The 17,113-nt window shown below is 49.1% G+C and overlaps 5 protein-coding genes across 5 annotated transcripts; 2 read left to right on the forward strand and 3 right to left on the reverse strand.

The window, feature by feature from the left end:
* Nucleotides 1-38: 38 nt before the first annotated feature.
* On the reverse strand, nucleotides 39-1,462 carry EDB91DRAFT_1096245 (uncharacterized protein). The gene has a single exon (XM_041316990.1). The coding sequence runs from the start codon at nucleotides 1,360-1,362 to the stop codon at nucleotides 490-492; it is 873 nt and encodes a 290-aa protein (XP_041183661.1). The 5' UTR covers nucleotides 1,363-1,462; the 3' UTR covers nucleotides 39-489.
* Nucleotides 1,344-7,682, forward strand: EDB91DRAFT_1096246 (P-loop containing nucleoside triphosphate hydrolase protein). Its single transcript, XM_041316991.1, has 28 exons — nucleotides 1,344-1,450; nucleotides 1,511-1,589; nucleotides 1,651-1,749; nucleotides 1,795-2,133; nucleotides 2,192-2,434; nucleotides 2,486-2,538; nucleotides 2,576-2,674; nucleotides 2,724-2,818; nucleotides 2,878-2,970; nucleotides 3,086-3,173; nucleotides 3,228-3,323; nucleotides 3,369-3,595; nucleotides 3,646-3,742; nucleotides 3,792-3,955; nucleotides 4,005-4,286; nucleotides 4,339-4,398; nucleotides 4,463-4,600; nucleotides 4,651-4,733; nucleotides 4,790-4,809; nucleotides 4,858-5,323; nucleotides 5,374-5,476; nucleotides 5,520-6,019; nucleotides 6,069-6,105; nucleotides 6,155-6,513; nucleotides 6,571-6,650; nucleotides 6,703-6,757; nucleotides 6,806-7,105; nucleotides 7,155-7,682. Exons 3-28 carry the CDS (start codon nucleotides 1,735-1,737, stop codon nucleotides 7,389-7,391), a joined length of 4,329 nt encoding a protein of 1,442 aa, XP_041183662.1. The 5' UTR covers nucleotides 1,344-1,450; nucleotides 1,511-1,589; nucleotides 1,651-1,734; the 3' UTR covers nucleotides 7,392-7,682.
* Nucleotides 7,683-7,961: 279 nt separating this feature from the next.
* Nucleotides 7,962-9,883, forward strand: EDB91DRAFT_1096254 (uncharacterized protein). The gene is made up of 9 exons (XM_041316992.1): nucleotides 7,962-7,984; nucleotides 8,047-8,094; nucleotides 8,150-8,243; nucleotides 8,310-8,374; nucleotides 8,423-8,553; nucleotides 8,603-8,802; nucleotides 8,853-8,960; nucleotides 9,018-9,180; nucleotides 9,233-9,883. Exons 1-9 carry the CDS (start codon nucleotides 7,970-7,972, stop codon nucleotides 9,555-9,557), a joined length of 1,149 nt encoding a protein of 382 aa, XP_041183663.1. The 5' UTR covers nucleotides 7,962-7,969; the 3' UTR covers nucleotides 9,558-9,883.
* A 1,331-nt stretch (nucleotides 9,884-11,214) lies between these two features.
* On the reverse strand, nucleotides 11,215-12,703 carry EDB91DRAFT_1076999 (aspartic peptidase domain-containing protein; the record flags this gene model as incomplete). Its single annotated transcript, XM_041314908.1, has 6 exons — nucleotides 11,215-11,451; nucleotides 11,508-11,626; nucleotides 11,678-11,811; nucleotides 11,867-12,191; nucleotides 12,243-12,371; nucleotides 12,424-12,703. 6 exons carry the CDS (start codon nucleotides 12,701-12,703, stop codon nucleotides 11,215-11,217), a joined length of 1,224 nt encoding a protein of 407 aa, XP_041183664.1.
* A 2,800-nt stretch (nucleotides 12,704-15,503) lies between these two features.
* On the reverse strand, nucleotides 15,504-17,003 carry EDB91DRAFT_1233752 (aspartic peptidase domain-containing protein; the record flags this gene model as incomplete). Its single annotated transcript, XM_041321136.1, has 7 exons — nucleotides 15,504-15,740; nucleotides 15,797-15,915; nucleotides 15,967-16,100; nucleotides 16,164-16,488; nucleotides 16,544-16,672; nucleotides 16,723-16,791; nucleotides 16,814-17,003. 7 exons carry the CDS (start codon nucleotides 17,001-17,003, stop codon nucleotides 15,504-15,506), a joined length of 1,203 nt encoding a protein of 400 aa, XP_041183665.1.
* Between the last annotated feature and the right edge of the window lie 110 nt (nucleotides 17,004-17,113).

Raw genomic sequence — 17,113 nt, forward strand, 5'->3', positions numbered from 1 at the left:
CAGCGGATTCAAATTTTACGCTGTTGTCTAGTAGAGTCTCTGTCTCTCCAGCCGAACTCACATGCCTTCCAAGAAATCTGCGGAGCCAGTGGTTGCTAGATCATTGTGGCAATCATACAAAGGTGTGTACACTAATTTTCTCAGATCTGGATCTGCTCAGACAACTTTCTCAAGCTCTCCCAGCCCGAACACGACTATACGTCTCCATGGCTGTATGCACGGTGGGCGCAGTAGGCATGCTTGTGTCTGACCACTTGGAAGAGAAGTATCCAGTGACGCTGCCAAGCACCGCGCCCACCTACTGCACGCCCCCGTCGTCCCGAGACGCGGCAGGTACAACATGAGCAGTAATACAAAGCGATTGGGTGGATAGTGAATGTGGTAGTCGTCGATCGTAATGCGAATTCGGCATGGTTGTGGGTAAAGAATGAACCGGAATATGGGGCAGGGTAGGTGTGGCATGAAGGAGCTACGGGAAAATACCACACTCTACGCGTCTCCGTGGCGGCCGCTACGCGCGGAGAGCTGGCGGTGCAGAGCGCACTGATGGAGATTGTCGGAATCCCAAGGAAGCTCTCGAGCGTCTGATGGAGAGATGTCTTTGATGAGTGATTGAGGTGGCAGGGTAGGGATAGCGTGGTCCGCGGAGTTTCTCATCTCTCCCTCCTTGATATGATCTGTTCCCGTATCAGAACGAACAGACACAAACGATGCTCGCTGTTTATAACCACATTCTTCTGGTCCCGGGTTGACTTCCCAGGTCTGCTTCTCCCAGTCAGGGACGAACTGTTCAACGCCATTTCTTCGGCCCTTGCAGCATAAGATTTCTTGTGCAATCTTCCACCAGCGATCGAAGAACATGCTGGATGTGATCGCTATTGCTATGATCAAAATTGCGATGAAGGCGATCCCAATGATTTTCCAGGTCTTATTGTCAGCGGACGTGTCTTCGGTCATGGCGCTCGATGGGGCTGTTGGGTAACCCGCCAAGCGTGTGGTTGACGTAGGTGCTATTTGTTCCGGAGAAGGCTTTGGAGAGCTTGCGGACGACGTAACACCGAGGCTTGTGGGAGTGATCGTATCGACCTTTCCCACTGAGGATGCCGTCGGGAGGACCGGATCTGTGAGCAAGCCACCCAGATCTTTCAAACCAGGATGGATAGGAGATGAAGGTGAGCTAAGAGGGAACATGTCCGATGTGACAGGAGGCGAGTCTGTGCCAGCAGTTCCCGCGAGTATACTGAGTAGGTCTCTTCCGGAATGCACGCCTAGCGCGTAATCCGCCACTGGGATCTCTGGCAGTGCAACTGCGACTGCGGCAGAGATCTGGATCAGAAGTAAAAGAGTGTGCTGGTACCTCATGGATATTCAGTATGGACAGCTAGACACGGACATAGATGAGCTTTTTACAAAACTCATGTTCGGAGATTTATGTAAACGTGTGCTCGCGACCTTGGTCACGTGGTCAAGAAATCAGTTGGTTGCACTGCACACAAAGCATAGTACACGAACAACCTGTAATATGGTGCGGGCGCATCAGGAAATTTAAATCACTTTTCTAGTCGGAACGGCCTTCATGCAGGAACGAGGCAGGCTTTTTTCATATGTCCAGCTTTCGTGAGAAATAACGTGATTGTTCACCTTCTAAAGCTTGAATTCCTTACACGATCGGCACTGACTTCTCTGAATCCGCGACTTTAAAGGCGTTCAGCCTTTGCTTCGTGGCCTCAAATTATGCATTCTACTCAGGTAGGCGTTTATCGTCCTGCGGGGACAGTGCTGACCGCTACGCAGGAACCGTGGTTCAGCGGGCAACTCAATGGAGTTCCGTTTGGAACGTGGTGTCCCGCTGTTATCATTATCCTAGTGATCGTTACCGACTTCCTAGCGCGCAGGCAGCTTCCAAAAATCATCCAAGCCGCTTGGAGAGCGCTGAGCGCACCTTTTCGCAACTTTATCACTTTGGACGATGTCGAGGGCCCCTTCGACGATGAATTTCCAAAACAGGCTTGGATATGTCGAATGCTTGTCTCTATCGCTCTGGCTAACTCGATTGGTTGGCTTGGATATTTCGGTTATGCCTTTGTCCTGCGAGAAGCCTGGACCGATGCCTTGGTCGCATCAATTGCATGGGTAGGACGTTCAACGTTTTGTTATACGCCAAATTCACGTTGTGATTTTGTTATGGCAGTTTTATACGACCCTGACACTCTTGTGGAGAGCACCGCTCACCCCTCCGTATTTGCTTATTCTATTCGCGCTTTCTCAAATCGCTGCTGCATGTGTTTACTACTTTTCATTGTCGGATCATGCTGCCGGTCCCATTGTCGTTGTATTAGTTCGCATATTAATTTCGGCATCCTTCGTCTACGTGGCTGGCCTTTTGCCACTGCAGGCTGTGCGACCCGCACTCAATGTCGCGAGTTCGACTGACGTCTGTTCGTCTAACTATGCTCTAGAGCTGTTTACTGACACCGGGGACTAGACTCCGTCATCCGGTCTCTCCTCTCCCGAAGATGACGCAAACCTTTGGTCGTGGTGCACTGTTTCATTTATAGAACCCATATTGGACCAGGCAGTGGAAGCGAACCCTGAATGATGACGATGTCTGGTGCTTGTCGCCGTTCTTTCGACACAAGAACTTGTTCAAAAAATGCCTGGATTACCGTTCACGGTAGGCAGCCACTGTCTCTTGTATAGGTCAGTCTCTTACATATAATCAGCCATCCAACGCACTCTCTACTGCGCTTTTTGCTGGTATCTAACTCCCTCGATCTTCTCTTGGATCTTGCATTGGAAATGTGGGGTGCCGTTGTCGGTGCGTGTATTGCGCAGATATAGATCAAGTCTGGGCGGAGTGATATTTTTGATCTGCAGGCTTTGTCCCGGCTTATGCACTCCGGATGATTCTATCATCATTGGATAATCCCACTGCGGACTCAGTTTCGACCGCAAAATACTGGGCTTTCAGTCACATTTGTAGCACATCTGTCTTTTGCGCAGGTCGATCTCTTCAAAAACTGGCACACCCGCCGATGTTATGAACGAACCCGCGGCCAACTCTTCTGTGCTTTACACTATAAAGCACTGCGCCGCAGGGATATTAGCGGCAAAATTTCTAGCGAAGACGAAGAAGCCGGCGCTGACCTTGGAAAAATTGTGAATCTCATGCAGTGCGTTTTGCCCAGGGTTGTGGTCTCCTGTGACTAATTCGCATCTCCCCGAAGAGGCGATGCGTACGCTGTGGCTCAGCGATTTTGGGATTTTGCTGCAATCTTCTCGTCTCCTGTACGGCTTGTGATAGCGCTGATATTCCTCTACAGGTAAGTCACGGATTCTCTGAGATATCGAGCTAAGTAATACATTAGAATATTGGGATGGAGCGCGATATCAGGCGTCGCTGTGATTCTTTTCGCCTATATTTTGAACTACCCGCTAGCGACATACAACATTAAGGTTTGGAGTCTCGGCTGTTTGATCTTCCTTGCTAATATGTATCAGATTACCCGAGCATCATGGAAGGCCAAGGACAAAAGGATGAATGTCGTGAACGAACTACTCCAAAATATCAGATTTTTAAAGTTTTATGGGTGGGGTACGTGAGCAGAAGCTGACGCATGATTCTACTTGACTAACATTTCATAGAGAACCAGTGGGCACGTTCTGCTCATCAGGCACGAGAAGAGGAACTCAACTGGCGGATTAAAGAGAATATCGTCGACACTGTCATCTCTTTTATATGGTGAGCTATTCGTTGTCCAGACTTCACAGGTACATATGGCGTTTGCTAGGACGTGGATACCCTCAGCAACAGCCCTGGCAACATTCTCTTGGTACACTTTGGGCGAACAAGAACAGCTCACGGTATCCAGGGCATTTACTGCAGTCGCCCTGTTCTCACAGCTACAGGAGCCTATGACTGCTCTCCCCGGGCAATTCTTTGCAATGCTTCATGGTTTGTCGTGTGATACTACAGTCGGGTATGCAATTCTTATCTTTTACAGCTTACGTATCGATGCAGCGTATTGAGGGTCTCCTTGCGGAGCAAGAGGTTCCTGAATGGGCTTCATCTCTGTCGACAGTGAATACCGATTCTGAAGCGGATTGTTCAGACATCGGCTTTAACGACGCAACCTTTGAATGGCATGGAGTTCGCAAAGAATCGATGACTGAATCTCGCTTCCAACTTGGACCTCTGGACATCAAGTTTCCGAAAAACAAGTTGAGTCTTATCAGCGGCGCGACTGGTGCTGGGAAAAGTGCCTTGCTCGCAGCGCTGCTTGGCGGTCAGTGCATCCTTGGCGGTCATAGCTCGGCCCTTAGATGCCTTCATTTCAGAAATGCACTGTTTATCCGGCGACGTGTTCATAAACAAGAGGAGACACCAGGTGGCTTACTGTGCCCAAACTCCTTGCAAGTGATGTCAATATAGCGTAGTCTAGTCGCTCACCCCAATGTGCAGGGCTTGAACATGCTACCATCAGGGACAACATCATTTTCGGCTCCAGGCTCGGTTTCGATGAGGAACGATACCATGCAGTCATCGAGGCGTGTACTCTTGAACGCGATCTTGTTGTATTCGAAGCGGGTGACATGACCGGTAGGAGCTCTTTTCCATTCATTATTGCGAAGGTGTTAATTTAAACCCAGAGATCGGCGAGAAAGGCATCACGCTATCTGGTGGACAGAGAGCTCGTATTGCCTTGGCACGCGCAATGTATTCGGAAGCTACTGTGAGTCATCCGCCAGTCCAGTCCTCCTTCTCTCGACTGACCACATCACTGGATAGTGCATTCTGCTTGATGATCCGTAGGCATTTTCCGTCAAGATAAAAAAATATTCCTGAATATTCCTTAGACTCGCCGCCGTCGATATGCATACTGCACAACATATTGTGCAGCACTGCTTGTCTGGGGAACTGGCTCGTGATCGGACAATTATCTTGGTGACACACCATATCAGTCTTTGTTTGCCGATAGCATCCTACGTGGTTGAGCTGTCTCGCGGCAATGTTGCTCGTGCTGGCGATAGAGAGAAATTCCAAGATATCAGAGAGCCCGATGTTCTTAATGAGGTCGACGATGAAGAAACAGAAGTCGCTACTTCTGGAACTCAAACGCCGGACAATGATACCGAGGACGTTCTTCCCAAACAACGGTCCAAGTCCCAGATTGTTAGAAAATTAGTGGAAGCGGAAGTTCGGGCGGAAGGCCGGGTACCTTTCAGAACATATTGGGTTTACATCAAGGCAGCGGGTTTGATGTCCTGGGCATTGACTCTCGTGTTGATGCTCATGATCCGCATGATTAACATTGGAAATCAGGTATGGTTACAGCTTCTTGGTTCCACGTGTTTTACAAACTGTTCTTCAAGGTGTTCTTGGCCAAATGGGGTGAAGCTTATGACGTCTCCGCTTCGTTCTTCCTCCCGAGTGTCAAATATCCTTGGGATGACTTACCTCCCCCCGATGTCCGACGTCAGACCGTGGCTTTTGATTTACCTCTATATCTCTATGGCAGGGGCATTCTCGGTACTGGCTTACATCTCGTTAGGTTACTATGCAAGTCTCCAGGCCTCCCGCTCCCTGTTTCTCAGGCTGCTCGAAAGGCTTACAAGAGCACCAGCCCGGTTCTTTGATACCACGCCTATTGGGAGGATTCTCAACCGTTTCACAACCGATATCAACACCATTGACGGCGCTCTGCAAGCTTCCGCGCGCGCCGCGTTATCAGGTGTCCTCAATTTCTTGGCTTCTTTCACTGTCATAATTGTGGTTATACCGACCCTCGCGCCCTTCGCATTGATAATAGCGTGGTTGTATATCCGCATCGCTCCTCGTTTTGTTCAAGCCCAACGAGATCTGCGTCGGCTTGAAAGCGTCTCTTTGTCGCCTGCGTTTGCCGGATTCGATGAGCTTCTACGTGGCTTGTCACATGTTCGTGCATTTGCAATGGAGTCGAGATACCAAGATAGATTCTACGAAAAAGTGGACAAATTCCAATCATTCGACCATGTATACGTAAGAGATGCATTCAACCTACAATATATCGCATTAACCCCTTTGCCAGTGGCTTGTCAACGGCTGGCTTCGCTGGCGATATGACTGTGCGTGATTTGTCTCTCCTCCATTGTGTTCGACTCGAACGCCTTCTAGGTCTCGGCTCAGTCGTAGTGTATCTCACCACTCTCTTCGCTCTTTCGCAAGGAATTTCCAATGGTTCGGCTGCGGTCGTTATCGTGCAAGCCGGCATCTTTGCAGAGGCATCCCGCCAACTAGTGCGGGTTCTTGCACAGCTCGAGCTTGACTTTAACGCGGTCGAACGCGTGGTTGAGTATCTTAGTGTGCCACAGGAGGCACCCGCCATTATCGAGAAGAACAGACCTCCAGCATACTGGCCATCAAGCAACGGTCAGTTGGTTGTCGACAACCTGGTTGTCAGGTACAACCCTGACCTACCAGACGTGCTCAAAAATATCTCATTTGTTGTCCAACCGTCTGAAAAAATTGGGGTGGTGTGTCGCAAATTCTTCGAACGTCTAGTGTCGTAATTTGTTCATCATTCTCGATAGGTGGGAAGGACAGGCTCTGGAAAATCAACCTTGGCTTTGTCCTTGCTGCGCATGATAGAAGCCAGCGCTGGAAGAATAATGTATGTCCCTATTGGTGTCACTCCTGGTTCTAGCGTCTTAATACTTTTACAGCATTGACGGAATAGATATCTCGACAATTGGCCTCGAAGATCTTCGGTCACGCATAGTGGGTCGATTAATCTGGTCCCTTAGGAAATTGCTAATATGTGCACAGACCATCGTTAGCCAGGACGTTTCATTATTTTCTGGCACTCTCAGAAGCAACCTGGACCCATTCGAGGAGCACACCGACCAGGAATGCTGGGATGTGCTCGAGCGATGTCACCTAACGAGGCTGCTCAATCGGGCGGTTGAAAAAGGTGGCTTCACCCTTGAGATGCCAATTAGCCAAGGTGGCTCGCTCAGCGCAGGAGAGAGGCAACTGGTTGCACTCGCTCGGGCAGTCCTGCGAAAAACTAATATCATCATCATGGATGAGGCAACGTCTCAGATAGATTCGCGTTTGGATGACCAGGTTGGTTGGCAAGTAATTTCAGTCCTGCGTCTTACCAGCGTACACATAGATCCAAACGACAATTCGTGAAGAACTTTCGAGTGCGCTTATTATTACTATCGCGCATCGTCTCAAGACGATCATCGATTATGACCGCATTTTAGTACTTGATGCTGGGGAGATTGTTGAGTTTGATGAGCCAAAAGTACTTTTGGCGAAGGCCGGGGGGTCTTTCCGGGAGTTGTGTAGAAAGAGTGCGGACTGGCCCCAGTTGTTTGCTTCCATCCATACACTATCACTAGTATAATCCTCGCTTCCATATTATGTGTTTCTTCAGGGTACGCAATCTTTATTCTGCGGGTTGACGGCAGCGTGGAGAACGACGTTAACCTGCGTAAACGATAAGGCTCGAGTCAGTCCCACGTTCAAGATTCAAATCATGACTGGAACGTTCAGGAAAACCAGGTATTAATCTCATGCCTCTCTTAAGAAGAGCATTCGTATAGAAGAGAACCAGTGTTCATCGTGATTTAAGAGAGCAATATCTTATACTTACCTTGAACTTCAAGTTGATCGAGTCGTGAGCGAGAGCCAGCGGAGTCTGCCGGACTTATAATACTTCAAAGCCGAGGATACTACATACTTGGCAAATTGGTGTACCAAAACGGATGGATTCCCGGTCGCGGTATGTAATGCTGGTTGTGGCGTCATTGCAACGCTGTGCCGAAACCTGTTCTCATTTCCACCACCATCCATCCCCTTGCTCAAGCTCAGGCCTTTGCTACAATGTCTTCCAGGGAGTCAATGTGGTATTGTCATGAAGTTCGTTCCTTTAGAAGAATTTGCATGTTTTTTATTAACATCTTTTAACAGTGTCATGCTGAGATGAGACCACTCATGGTTAGCAGATCGTCAGCTGAAGGCTTCTATTGATGTTAATGTATGACGATGTGATCTGATAGCAACCGGATCCAATCTGTGCATCATGTCATGGCTCATTCGTTGAGAAGGTGCGTACCCTGATCTTCGTACTCAATGACAACGTCGTATCATAATCTTGTGCAGATAGAGGATCCAAGCGATGATCCTCGGGAATATCAGCAACATGCTCCGAGAGGCTCCGACGACGAAATGCCCCCGAATTTAGGTGGCTTGCTAGGTTCGCGTCTCTTTATGTATGCAGTTCGTGATAAGTAAGACCTTACATATAAGAAAACGTACACAGCTGCATTGTCGGGAAATCGTCGACCTCGTTCACCTACCTTCCCTCGTAGCTCTGAGGGTGGAACGGTTGGCTATTTTCTATACGCGCTGCATGTCAGCTCATAATCTGAGCAGGGTGACATCCGCTTTGAGTTTCATAGTGGGCCCAGTGGTGCCACAAGAACCTTGTTTCTTGGAGGTCCCAACACCCTCAATCGTCCACACTCTCCGGAGCAGCGCGATCATGATGTCCCAACCATGTCTGAGTACGTCGACTACGATCGTCTCCAATCTTATACACATAATTTGGTGTAGGTTCCTGCGTCGTGAAAATCAAAGTGATCCACGACAGCCCGGTGACATCACTGGTCCAATGATGGCCCAATATCTACTGGCTTTACTTGGACACGGTCCCATCGGTAGAGGAATGGACCCTTTTACAGAACTGTTCACCCTTGGTCCTGAAGGAGGGGGACCGAGTGGACGATGGGGTGACTATGTTTTTAATCAAGAGGGTGTGTACCTCCCTCAAACGTTTTTACAAAGCCTGAGAGTGATCGGGTAGCATTGGATCAAGTGATAACACAGATAATGGAAAATTCGGCTGCACGGCCTGTTCCAGCAACAGAAGAAATCATCAACAATCTCCAACGAGAAATGCTTGTGGAACGATGTTGGTCATTATCCATCGCATCCATCACTTTCACTACTCACTTTCATATGTTTTCAGCCCCATTATTAGATAGAGATTGCGCCGTATGTAAGGAACAGTTTCAACTTGGAACTGAAGATCCGGAAGAGCAGGTTATCGTGACTCTTCCATGCAAGCACCCATTTCACCAGCCTTGTATATTGCCATGGTTGAAATCTAGTGGGACGTGTCCTGTTTGCCGGTGGGTCATTTTGTTATGTCTATCGTCATCATCGTCTTACGCTGGGGAAAAGGTATGCTCTTATAGAGCAAGCACAACCGGCGCGCTCACCAGGCAGCCCCCCGGGACCAGGAAGCGGCCCCAGTGTTCGCCCAACAAGTTCATCTTCAGTTCCATCACGTCCACGATCGCCCGGGAACTCAGGTCGTAGTGGGACTGGTGGAGGATTATTCCAGTCATTATTTGGGGGAAGCTCGGGCAGCTCGAGAGCGGCCGGCGGTTCTTCATTTCAGTTCAGGAATTCAAGTTCAAGAGGAGCGCGTCGCGCGGGAATGTCCAATGAGTCCCCGGACAGTACGCCGTCTTTCCCTGGGCGCTGGGACGAAGAAACAGACTAATAGTGCCTTGTCTTCGTTTGTCAGACCATGCGCGGAACACCTCCGTTGAATGGAATCGACTTTTTATGCATTCTGTTTCAAGAAGTCCTGGTAGCCTATCTAGATATGGACATTCTTCTTTTTCCTTCTTGCAAGTTGTAAATATAAGCATGTTATCACATCCATAGTACTAAGTAGGAGTTGATCACGGGGAAGTTGACGGTCCAGCATAGGATTACCTAAGCGTTGCCAGCGTCTGGGACGAGCTGCGGACGGAAAATTCTGGGGACGGTCGAAAATGTAGTTTCGTTGAGCTTCCTATGCGTTTCCTGGGGTGCGATCGCGCTGCGGAGAGCTTGCACGACGTTTCGCCACCGTGCGGAGTCCTGGTAAGCGTTGCCGAGCAGGATTCGAAAGGAACTGCAAATTTCTCACCTGAGTCTGCGGCTTCGAGTCGAGAAATTGACGGTCCCAACTCCGCTCGGGTTTGCAGTCCCAATGCCAGCAGTCACAAATTCACGGCAACCGTCCTGGCAGTGCGCTCGCCTCGCCGGCACTTACCAATACATTCTCAGGCACTTTCTCGTGCTCATCCCGACCTCCCAGACACATTTTATTGAGTGTAGATACTTCATGAACACATGACCGTCAATTTTTTATACGAAGTAGAGCTGATCACGAGCAAATTGACGGTCCAGCACTGGATTACCTAAGCGTTGCCAAAAGCGGAGGAGGCGCGTCTGGCGGAGGTGGTGGTTCGAAGGAGTCGCGTCTGGGACGAGCTGTGGACGGAAAATTCTGGGGACGGTCGGCGTAGGTAGAGCGGTCGAAAATGTAGTTTTGCTGAGCTTCCGAAGCGTCTCCTGCGGTGCGATCGCGCAGCAGAGAGCTTGCATGACATTTCGCCACCGTGCAGAGTCCTGGTAAGCGTTGCCGAGCGGGATTCGAAAGGACTGCAAATTTCTCACCTGAGGACCGTCAATTTTCCAGTCCGAACGTGCTGATCCCACGCACACAAAGCATGCGGTTCTCCGCGAAATTCTGACAGCTGCAGCTTCGGGTCGAGAAATTGACGGTCCCAACTCCGCTCGGGTTTACAGTCCCAATGCCAGCAGCCACAAATTCGCGGCAACCGTCCTGGCAGCGTGCTCGCCTCGCCGGCACTTGCCATACATTCTCAGGCATTTTCTCGTGCTCATCCTGACCTCCGAGACACATTCTATTGAGTCTAGATACTTCATGAATATATCTTTTCGCCCATCTCAGGACTGTACATCCAGGACTGCAAACCCCACCAAAAGGACCGTCAATTTTTCATACGAAGTGCGAATCACCTGGTATGGTAGTACCAATCAACTAGAGTAGGTTTCAATCACCCAAATCATTGCCGGATTCACCACCCTCCCGACGAGGATTTTACAAGGCATCCCGCATCGTGTTAGCTAGTAATTTACATCTTTTAAATAGTACCTGTTGTGTTGTGCTGCGGAGCAAGGAGAACACCCGAAAAGTCCAAACGTGCACGTCTGGGGGTTAATATAACATTTATTCTTCCCATCTAAGTAGTGTTACTGCAGACTGTGACAGTCAGTCATGTTTCCAGAAGTCGGCGTGCAGACGTTGTGGGAAATGATTTATTTCCACGTACAAATACTTGATATGAAAACCCAATTCTAGGTTAGTTGGTGGTAGCATCAGTGAACGAGGTTGTAGCAAAACCGACACGGGAGTTAGTGGTATCGAAAACGGAGTAGAAGCGCTCGAGGAAAGTCTGGCCATTGATGAAGTCAAGACCTTGACCACTGGGCGTGCCAATGTCAGCAACAACGAGGTAGATGGAGCCGCTGCTACCACCAAGATAAGTATTGAGTGAACGAGGCCAGATTTGAGCATTAGGAGTAAGAGAATAGGTTGTCTGTAATCAAAAGAAGGTGTGTAAGGGCATTAACGCGTGAAACAGGAAAGACGCACCTTTCCAATGTTGAAATTCAAGTTCTTGAGGGCATGGTACTGGGTAAGGCTGATGCTTAGAAGATCAGTGACCTGATCCAGAGTAGCGCCGGTTGCAGACTGGTACTTTGTGTAGGCGTCTATCGAACACTGATTAGATTGAGATTGCTCAATGTACTCGAGACACGCACCGGTGGCTATATAGATGAGTGTGGTGCCAGTATCGACGATACCAGCAGTCGTAGACAAGATCGTCGTGGAGCCGTACATGATGCTCTCGTTGATACCCCAGTAGTGGGATGCATCTTGGGTGGTGGTGAGAGGACTGGAACAAAACAATTGCTGTCAGTCTGGTTTGTTCTCGGAGCTACACAACTCACGTATATGCAATGGAGCCGCTGTACTTGGTGGCGTCAGTTCCACCAAAGGTGAGCTCACCGTTGGTGACCTTCTGCGACGTGGTGGGCTCGAAAGAGATACCAACGATGATATGAGAAATTTTGCCCTGGTTGTACAGGTTCTGAGTGACAGTCGGGATGGACGTCGTTTGTTCATTCGTCAAGGTACCCTCTGTCAAGCCGAGAGGCCCGATGCCAAGGATGCCGTCAACACCAGTGAAGCCGCTCGATTCAGAAGCAACACCAATCGATTGGTTGGTGATGGTGAGCCCACTGCCGAGAGTGAGAGTGTCGGTGTACTCAGTTCCTATAGATAATCATAGATATTTTCAACTTGTGATATCTTTGTATGTCATACCAGAAAAGTAACCAGAACCGTAGCCGACCGACACAGGCTGACTAGTATTGATGCTGGTGCCGGTCTTTACGTACGCAGAGCCGGAACCAAGCCAAGTATTCGAGCTACCAGTGTCAACAATCAAGTCGTCTGTACAACGATCCATTAGCAACCGCATGTTTTTTCTCTACCTTAAACTTACAAATTGTGGCAGGGCTGCCAATGCCAACTTGTGCGATGTAGGAGACAGCCTCATTTATGACAGGAATGTTACCAGCACGGCGGTTGAGCGTGCTGGCGGAGCGGTCCTTAATAGCGGCCACGCGAGCTTTATCGTGCTGTGAAAGGTTGATGGTACCACCGGAGGTGTTTAGCCTCCTAACGATGGGAATGGTGATGGGGGAGTTGCGAACTTCAACGGGTGATCCTGCGATGGACAAAGCCAGGAGGAGAATAGCCAACAAGGATGCAGCCGGGAACATAATTGACTGGTGCTCGAAGGTGAGGATAATACCAGATTCTATGGCCCAATTATATATGTGCTGGCGAACGTGAATGTATTTGGCAGTGCCTGAAAAGTGAGCATACGTTCAATGTCGTGCTCAGGACGTTTATGCCGTGCTAGGACATGCCCCTTCATGTGGAGAAAACGATGATAAGACAATCGCAATCCAATTCGATCCGTTTTGCGCACAACTTCGAGGATTCGACCTCCTGATCTCAATTAATATACGCGGACAAATACTTTGTTTTGGACCGCAAGCAACAAGAAGTTGTGGTGCACCCACGAGGACATATGGAACCACCTGTTTACACATGGATCACGTTGACAAGTGAATACCTCGCGTTAATTTCCATTGTGACGCTCGCCCATAACAAATACACCTTGGAGTGGGAGGGAGTAGAGTCAGTGCCAGGTTGATGAGACAAGCGTTGCTGAGGAGGGCAGTTATCCTTAGTCTCCCGTAGTCGGTCCCCGAAAGAAGGAAGATAAACACGTGGCGTTGTTACGTTCATGCTGTATTAAGCAAACGAAGATGTTCGCCATTTTCTGAGGCACGAGGAAATTTGATGGAATGGTAGAAGAAGTTTGTGGTGGCTCGTGGGCATAATAGATACATACCGTACTATCATAGTATGATGTAAGTGGGAAACTTTGCCGGCGGTTTGTCGGGTCGACATGACTACATAGCTAGTAGTCCTTCCACCAGTTTCTCGACTAAAGAGGAAATCAGCGCAGATGCCCATCTCGTAGCGGCGCACATCTCACCTGGAATCACTAGGGCCTCCCTATAATGCATGGGCCACCTGCAGCACCTCAACTTAGAGTCTTAAAATCAAGTGTTGCAGCATACCTCATATGCCAGCAAGGAGAAGCTTGTCCGTGAGAAGCATGACCTTCAATGGGAAAGGGAAGTCCACTGGCAGATCGTTGATATTCGTTTTTCAAGGACAGCGCACTGCGGTATCATCATCAAATCATCATGCATGAATGCGTCCAGTGCGGATGCCAAGTGTGTGCACCCGGCGACAATCAATATCAATGTTAGCACCGCGGTCTCCCGAACCAACTGTTCCTCTGATATATCACTTGTGTTTCTGCAGTGACCACATTCGAGCGTCCTTCCAGGATATCCACGTGCACAATTGGATATTCCAATATCAACTTCCGAGCATCCCTGACCCCGTCTTGTTTGATTCACTTCCCGTTTCGTGTAATCAGTCTGCCACTCGTCGAGGAACAAAAATGTATCCCCCTCCAGAGGCGGTCGAACTGGAGGCGGCGACATTGGAACTGGAGGTTATAAGTCGAAGTAATGTCAAGTGGTAGAGAGAAGAAATGTCATTAGGGGAGGAAACTTGTAACTGTGGCCACCGACACAAACATAGCCAAACGGACCGAGGGCCGGAGGAAAATAAATCCCATTTTGGGTCCAGGGATATCCTAGAGGTTAGGCATTCCCAGGTTCCTCCTCCTGCCTCCGAGTCACCATAGCATCCCCCCAGGCTCCTCCTCCTACCTCCGAATCACTACAGCATCCCCTTGCCACCTGGCTATTCTCTTGCATCTATGTAGTATCTTGGCATACCGCCTTTTCATGATATGGGAGCTTGTGTAGCCTCCACAGGGCTGATATGTGTACTACAGTAACCCTGGGCTAAAACAAATCCGCTTTTTTGCTCCTTCAGGAGGGGATCGATTCCATGATGGTATATGGCATGCATTACTAAGAGTGTAATGTACCACTTGCTTGAGCCTCTGAAGTGTCCTACATATGAGTTTTCATACCCCTGAAAGCAGCACTTCAACCAGACACTCAGTCAGTGGCCCTGGAGGAATGCTGGATACTCATCATAGAAAGTTCGCATCGATAACACTATCAGATTGAATCACGAGTGAAGCTTACAGCTGGTTTCCTAGTTCCTTAACTCCGAGTTACACAATCTGCCTCCCCAAGTGCCGTACCGTGACTCAGTACTCATTCACAACAACTTTTCGTAGACGGTGTGGTAATTATTAACATGTTCCATTTTCTAGCGATTCTCGTGCATTTCGGGGTTTCCACCACTCCGTTACCCTGTCCAGTCATTCTTATTTGACTGAATCATCTTGCTGGTTTGCACACACGAGAAAATCTCCCCTGGTTATATATCACGGAGGGGTCCAATGACAAGCTGTCTTTGATTTGAGGTCACGTCTCGACTTGAAGGCGCTTGCACATTCGTTCAACTCAACAAGCTGGCGACAACAATGAACCGAGTAATTTTCGTGTGATCTCAAGTGACAGGCCAAGGCACCCCCAAAGAATGCGAGAACCCGTCGACCGCATACAAGCGTACGAATCACATAATGATTAAGTAGTAGGTGCGCCGTGATATCTCCTTCTCGCTCCCCCTCAACTTGTCGATGTCACACAGTTGAAGACAATCTATGTTTGATCACACACGTATAGCTATGCATGGTCACAAGTCGCCGGTATTTATGCACACATATATTGCGGAAGGGCTTGATCATCACGATCAGTAAGTCATCGCTAGATTGATCATTAGACGCTTATTATCCGGATTAGAAAACTATTCGTCCTGCGTTATGGCCGTTCTGAATGCAGATGCTTAGAAACTTCCTTCAAACAGCACTCCGCGTGTTCGCACGATCCTCCGGTCAGCTACTCCTGTCACATACAGAGTTATTTCCAGAAGGCAACTTGGTCAGAGGTTGTGAAAAATATTATATTTGCTGAGATACAAACACCTAATACCCAACCAAAAAAAAAATCTAAATTAGTTGGTGGTGGCATCCGTGTACGAGGTTGTGGCAAAACCGACACGGGCGTTGGTGGTATCGAACACGGAGTAGAAGCGCTCGAGGAAAGTCTGACCGTTGATGAAGTCGAGACCTTCACCACTGGGTGTGCCAAGGTTGTTGACAATGAGATAGATGTAGCTGTTGCTACCACCAAGATAGGTGTTGAGGGCACGAGGCCAGATCTGGCCATTAGGGGTGAGAGCGTAGGTGTTCTGTGCTCAAGAACCGGTAAGCAAGTGGATTAACGATTGCAACAAAGATGACGTACACTGCCAACATTGAAGTTCAAGTTCTGGAGGGCGTCGTACTGGGTGAGAGTAACGCGGAGAAGACCAGTCGTCCGATCCAAAGTAGCACCAGTTGCAGACTGGTACTTTGTGTAGGCGTCTATCGAACACTTATTAGATTAAGATCAATCGCTGTACTTGAGATACGCACTGCTGGCAAGGAGGATGAGGGTAGTGCCAGTGTCAACGATACCAGCAGTCTCAGCCAAGATCGTCGTGGAGCCGTAAGTGATGCTCTCGTTGATACCCCAGTAGTAGGATGCAGGGTAGGTGGTGGTGAGAGGACTGAGACAAAACAATTGCCGTTAATCCGAATTGAAATGTTGATCTCAGAGCTACACAACTTACGTATACGCAAGGGTGCCGGTGTACTTGGTGGCGTCAGTTCCACCGAAGGTGAGCTCACCATTGGTGCTCAAAGTCGTAGAAGTGGGCTCGAAAGAGACACCGACGACCATCTCAGAAATAATACCCTGAGTGTACAGGTTATCAGTGACAGTCGGGATGGTCGTTGTTTGTTCGTTCGTCAGAGTACCCTCTGTCAAGTCGAGAGGCCCAATGCCAACGATACCGTCGACACCGGTGAAGCCGGTCGATGTAGAAGCAACACCAATTGATTGCGCGGTGATGGTGAGTCCACTGCCGAGAGTGACAGTGTCAGTGTACTCGGTTCCTATAGGTCAACATAGATATTTCAATTCATGGAATCTTCGTATGTTATGACATACCAGAGAAGGAGCCGGAACCGTAGTCGACCGTCACAGGCTGACCAGTGCTAACACTGGTGCTGGTCTTCACGTACGCAGTGTTGGCACCAACCCAGGTGTTCGAGCTACCGGTGTCGACAATCAACTGGTCTGTACGACGATCCATTAGCAGCCGCATGTGTTCTCAACATTAAACTTACAGGTTGTGGCAGGGCTGCCAACGCCAACTGCTGCGACGTAGGAGACAGCCTCAGTTGGTGACAGCAATGCTACCAGCACGGGGGGTGAGACTGCTGGTGCCAACATTCTTGAGGGATGCCGCACGAGCTTGGTCATGCTCCAAGAGATTGATGGTACCACTGGGGGTGTTTAGCCTCCTGGCGATAGGGAGCGTGATGGGGGAGTCGCGAACTTCAACGGGCGATGCCGCGATGGACATGGCCAAGAGGAGAGTCGTCAACAAGGATGCAGCGGGGAACATGATTGATCAGTGCTGGAAGGTAACGATCATACCAGATTTCGTAGCCCATTATATATGTGCTGGTAAACGTGAATACACTGCTGAAAAGTGAGCACATGGTTAATCTCATC

Source organism: Suillus paluster (genome assembly GCF_016628075.1).
Source record: "Suillus paluster strain FC165 chromosome Unknown EDB91scaffold_2, whole genome shotgun sequence".
Lineage (NCBI taxonomy): Eukaryota > Fungi > Basidiomycota > Agaricomycetes > Boletales > Suillaceae > Suillus > Suillus paluster.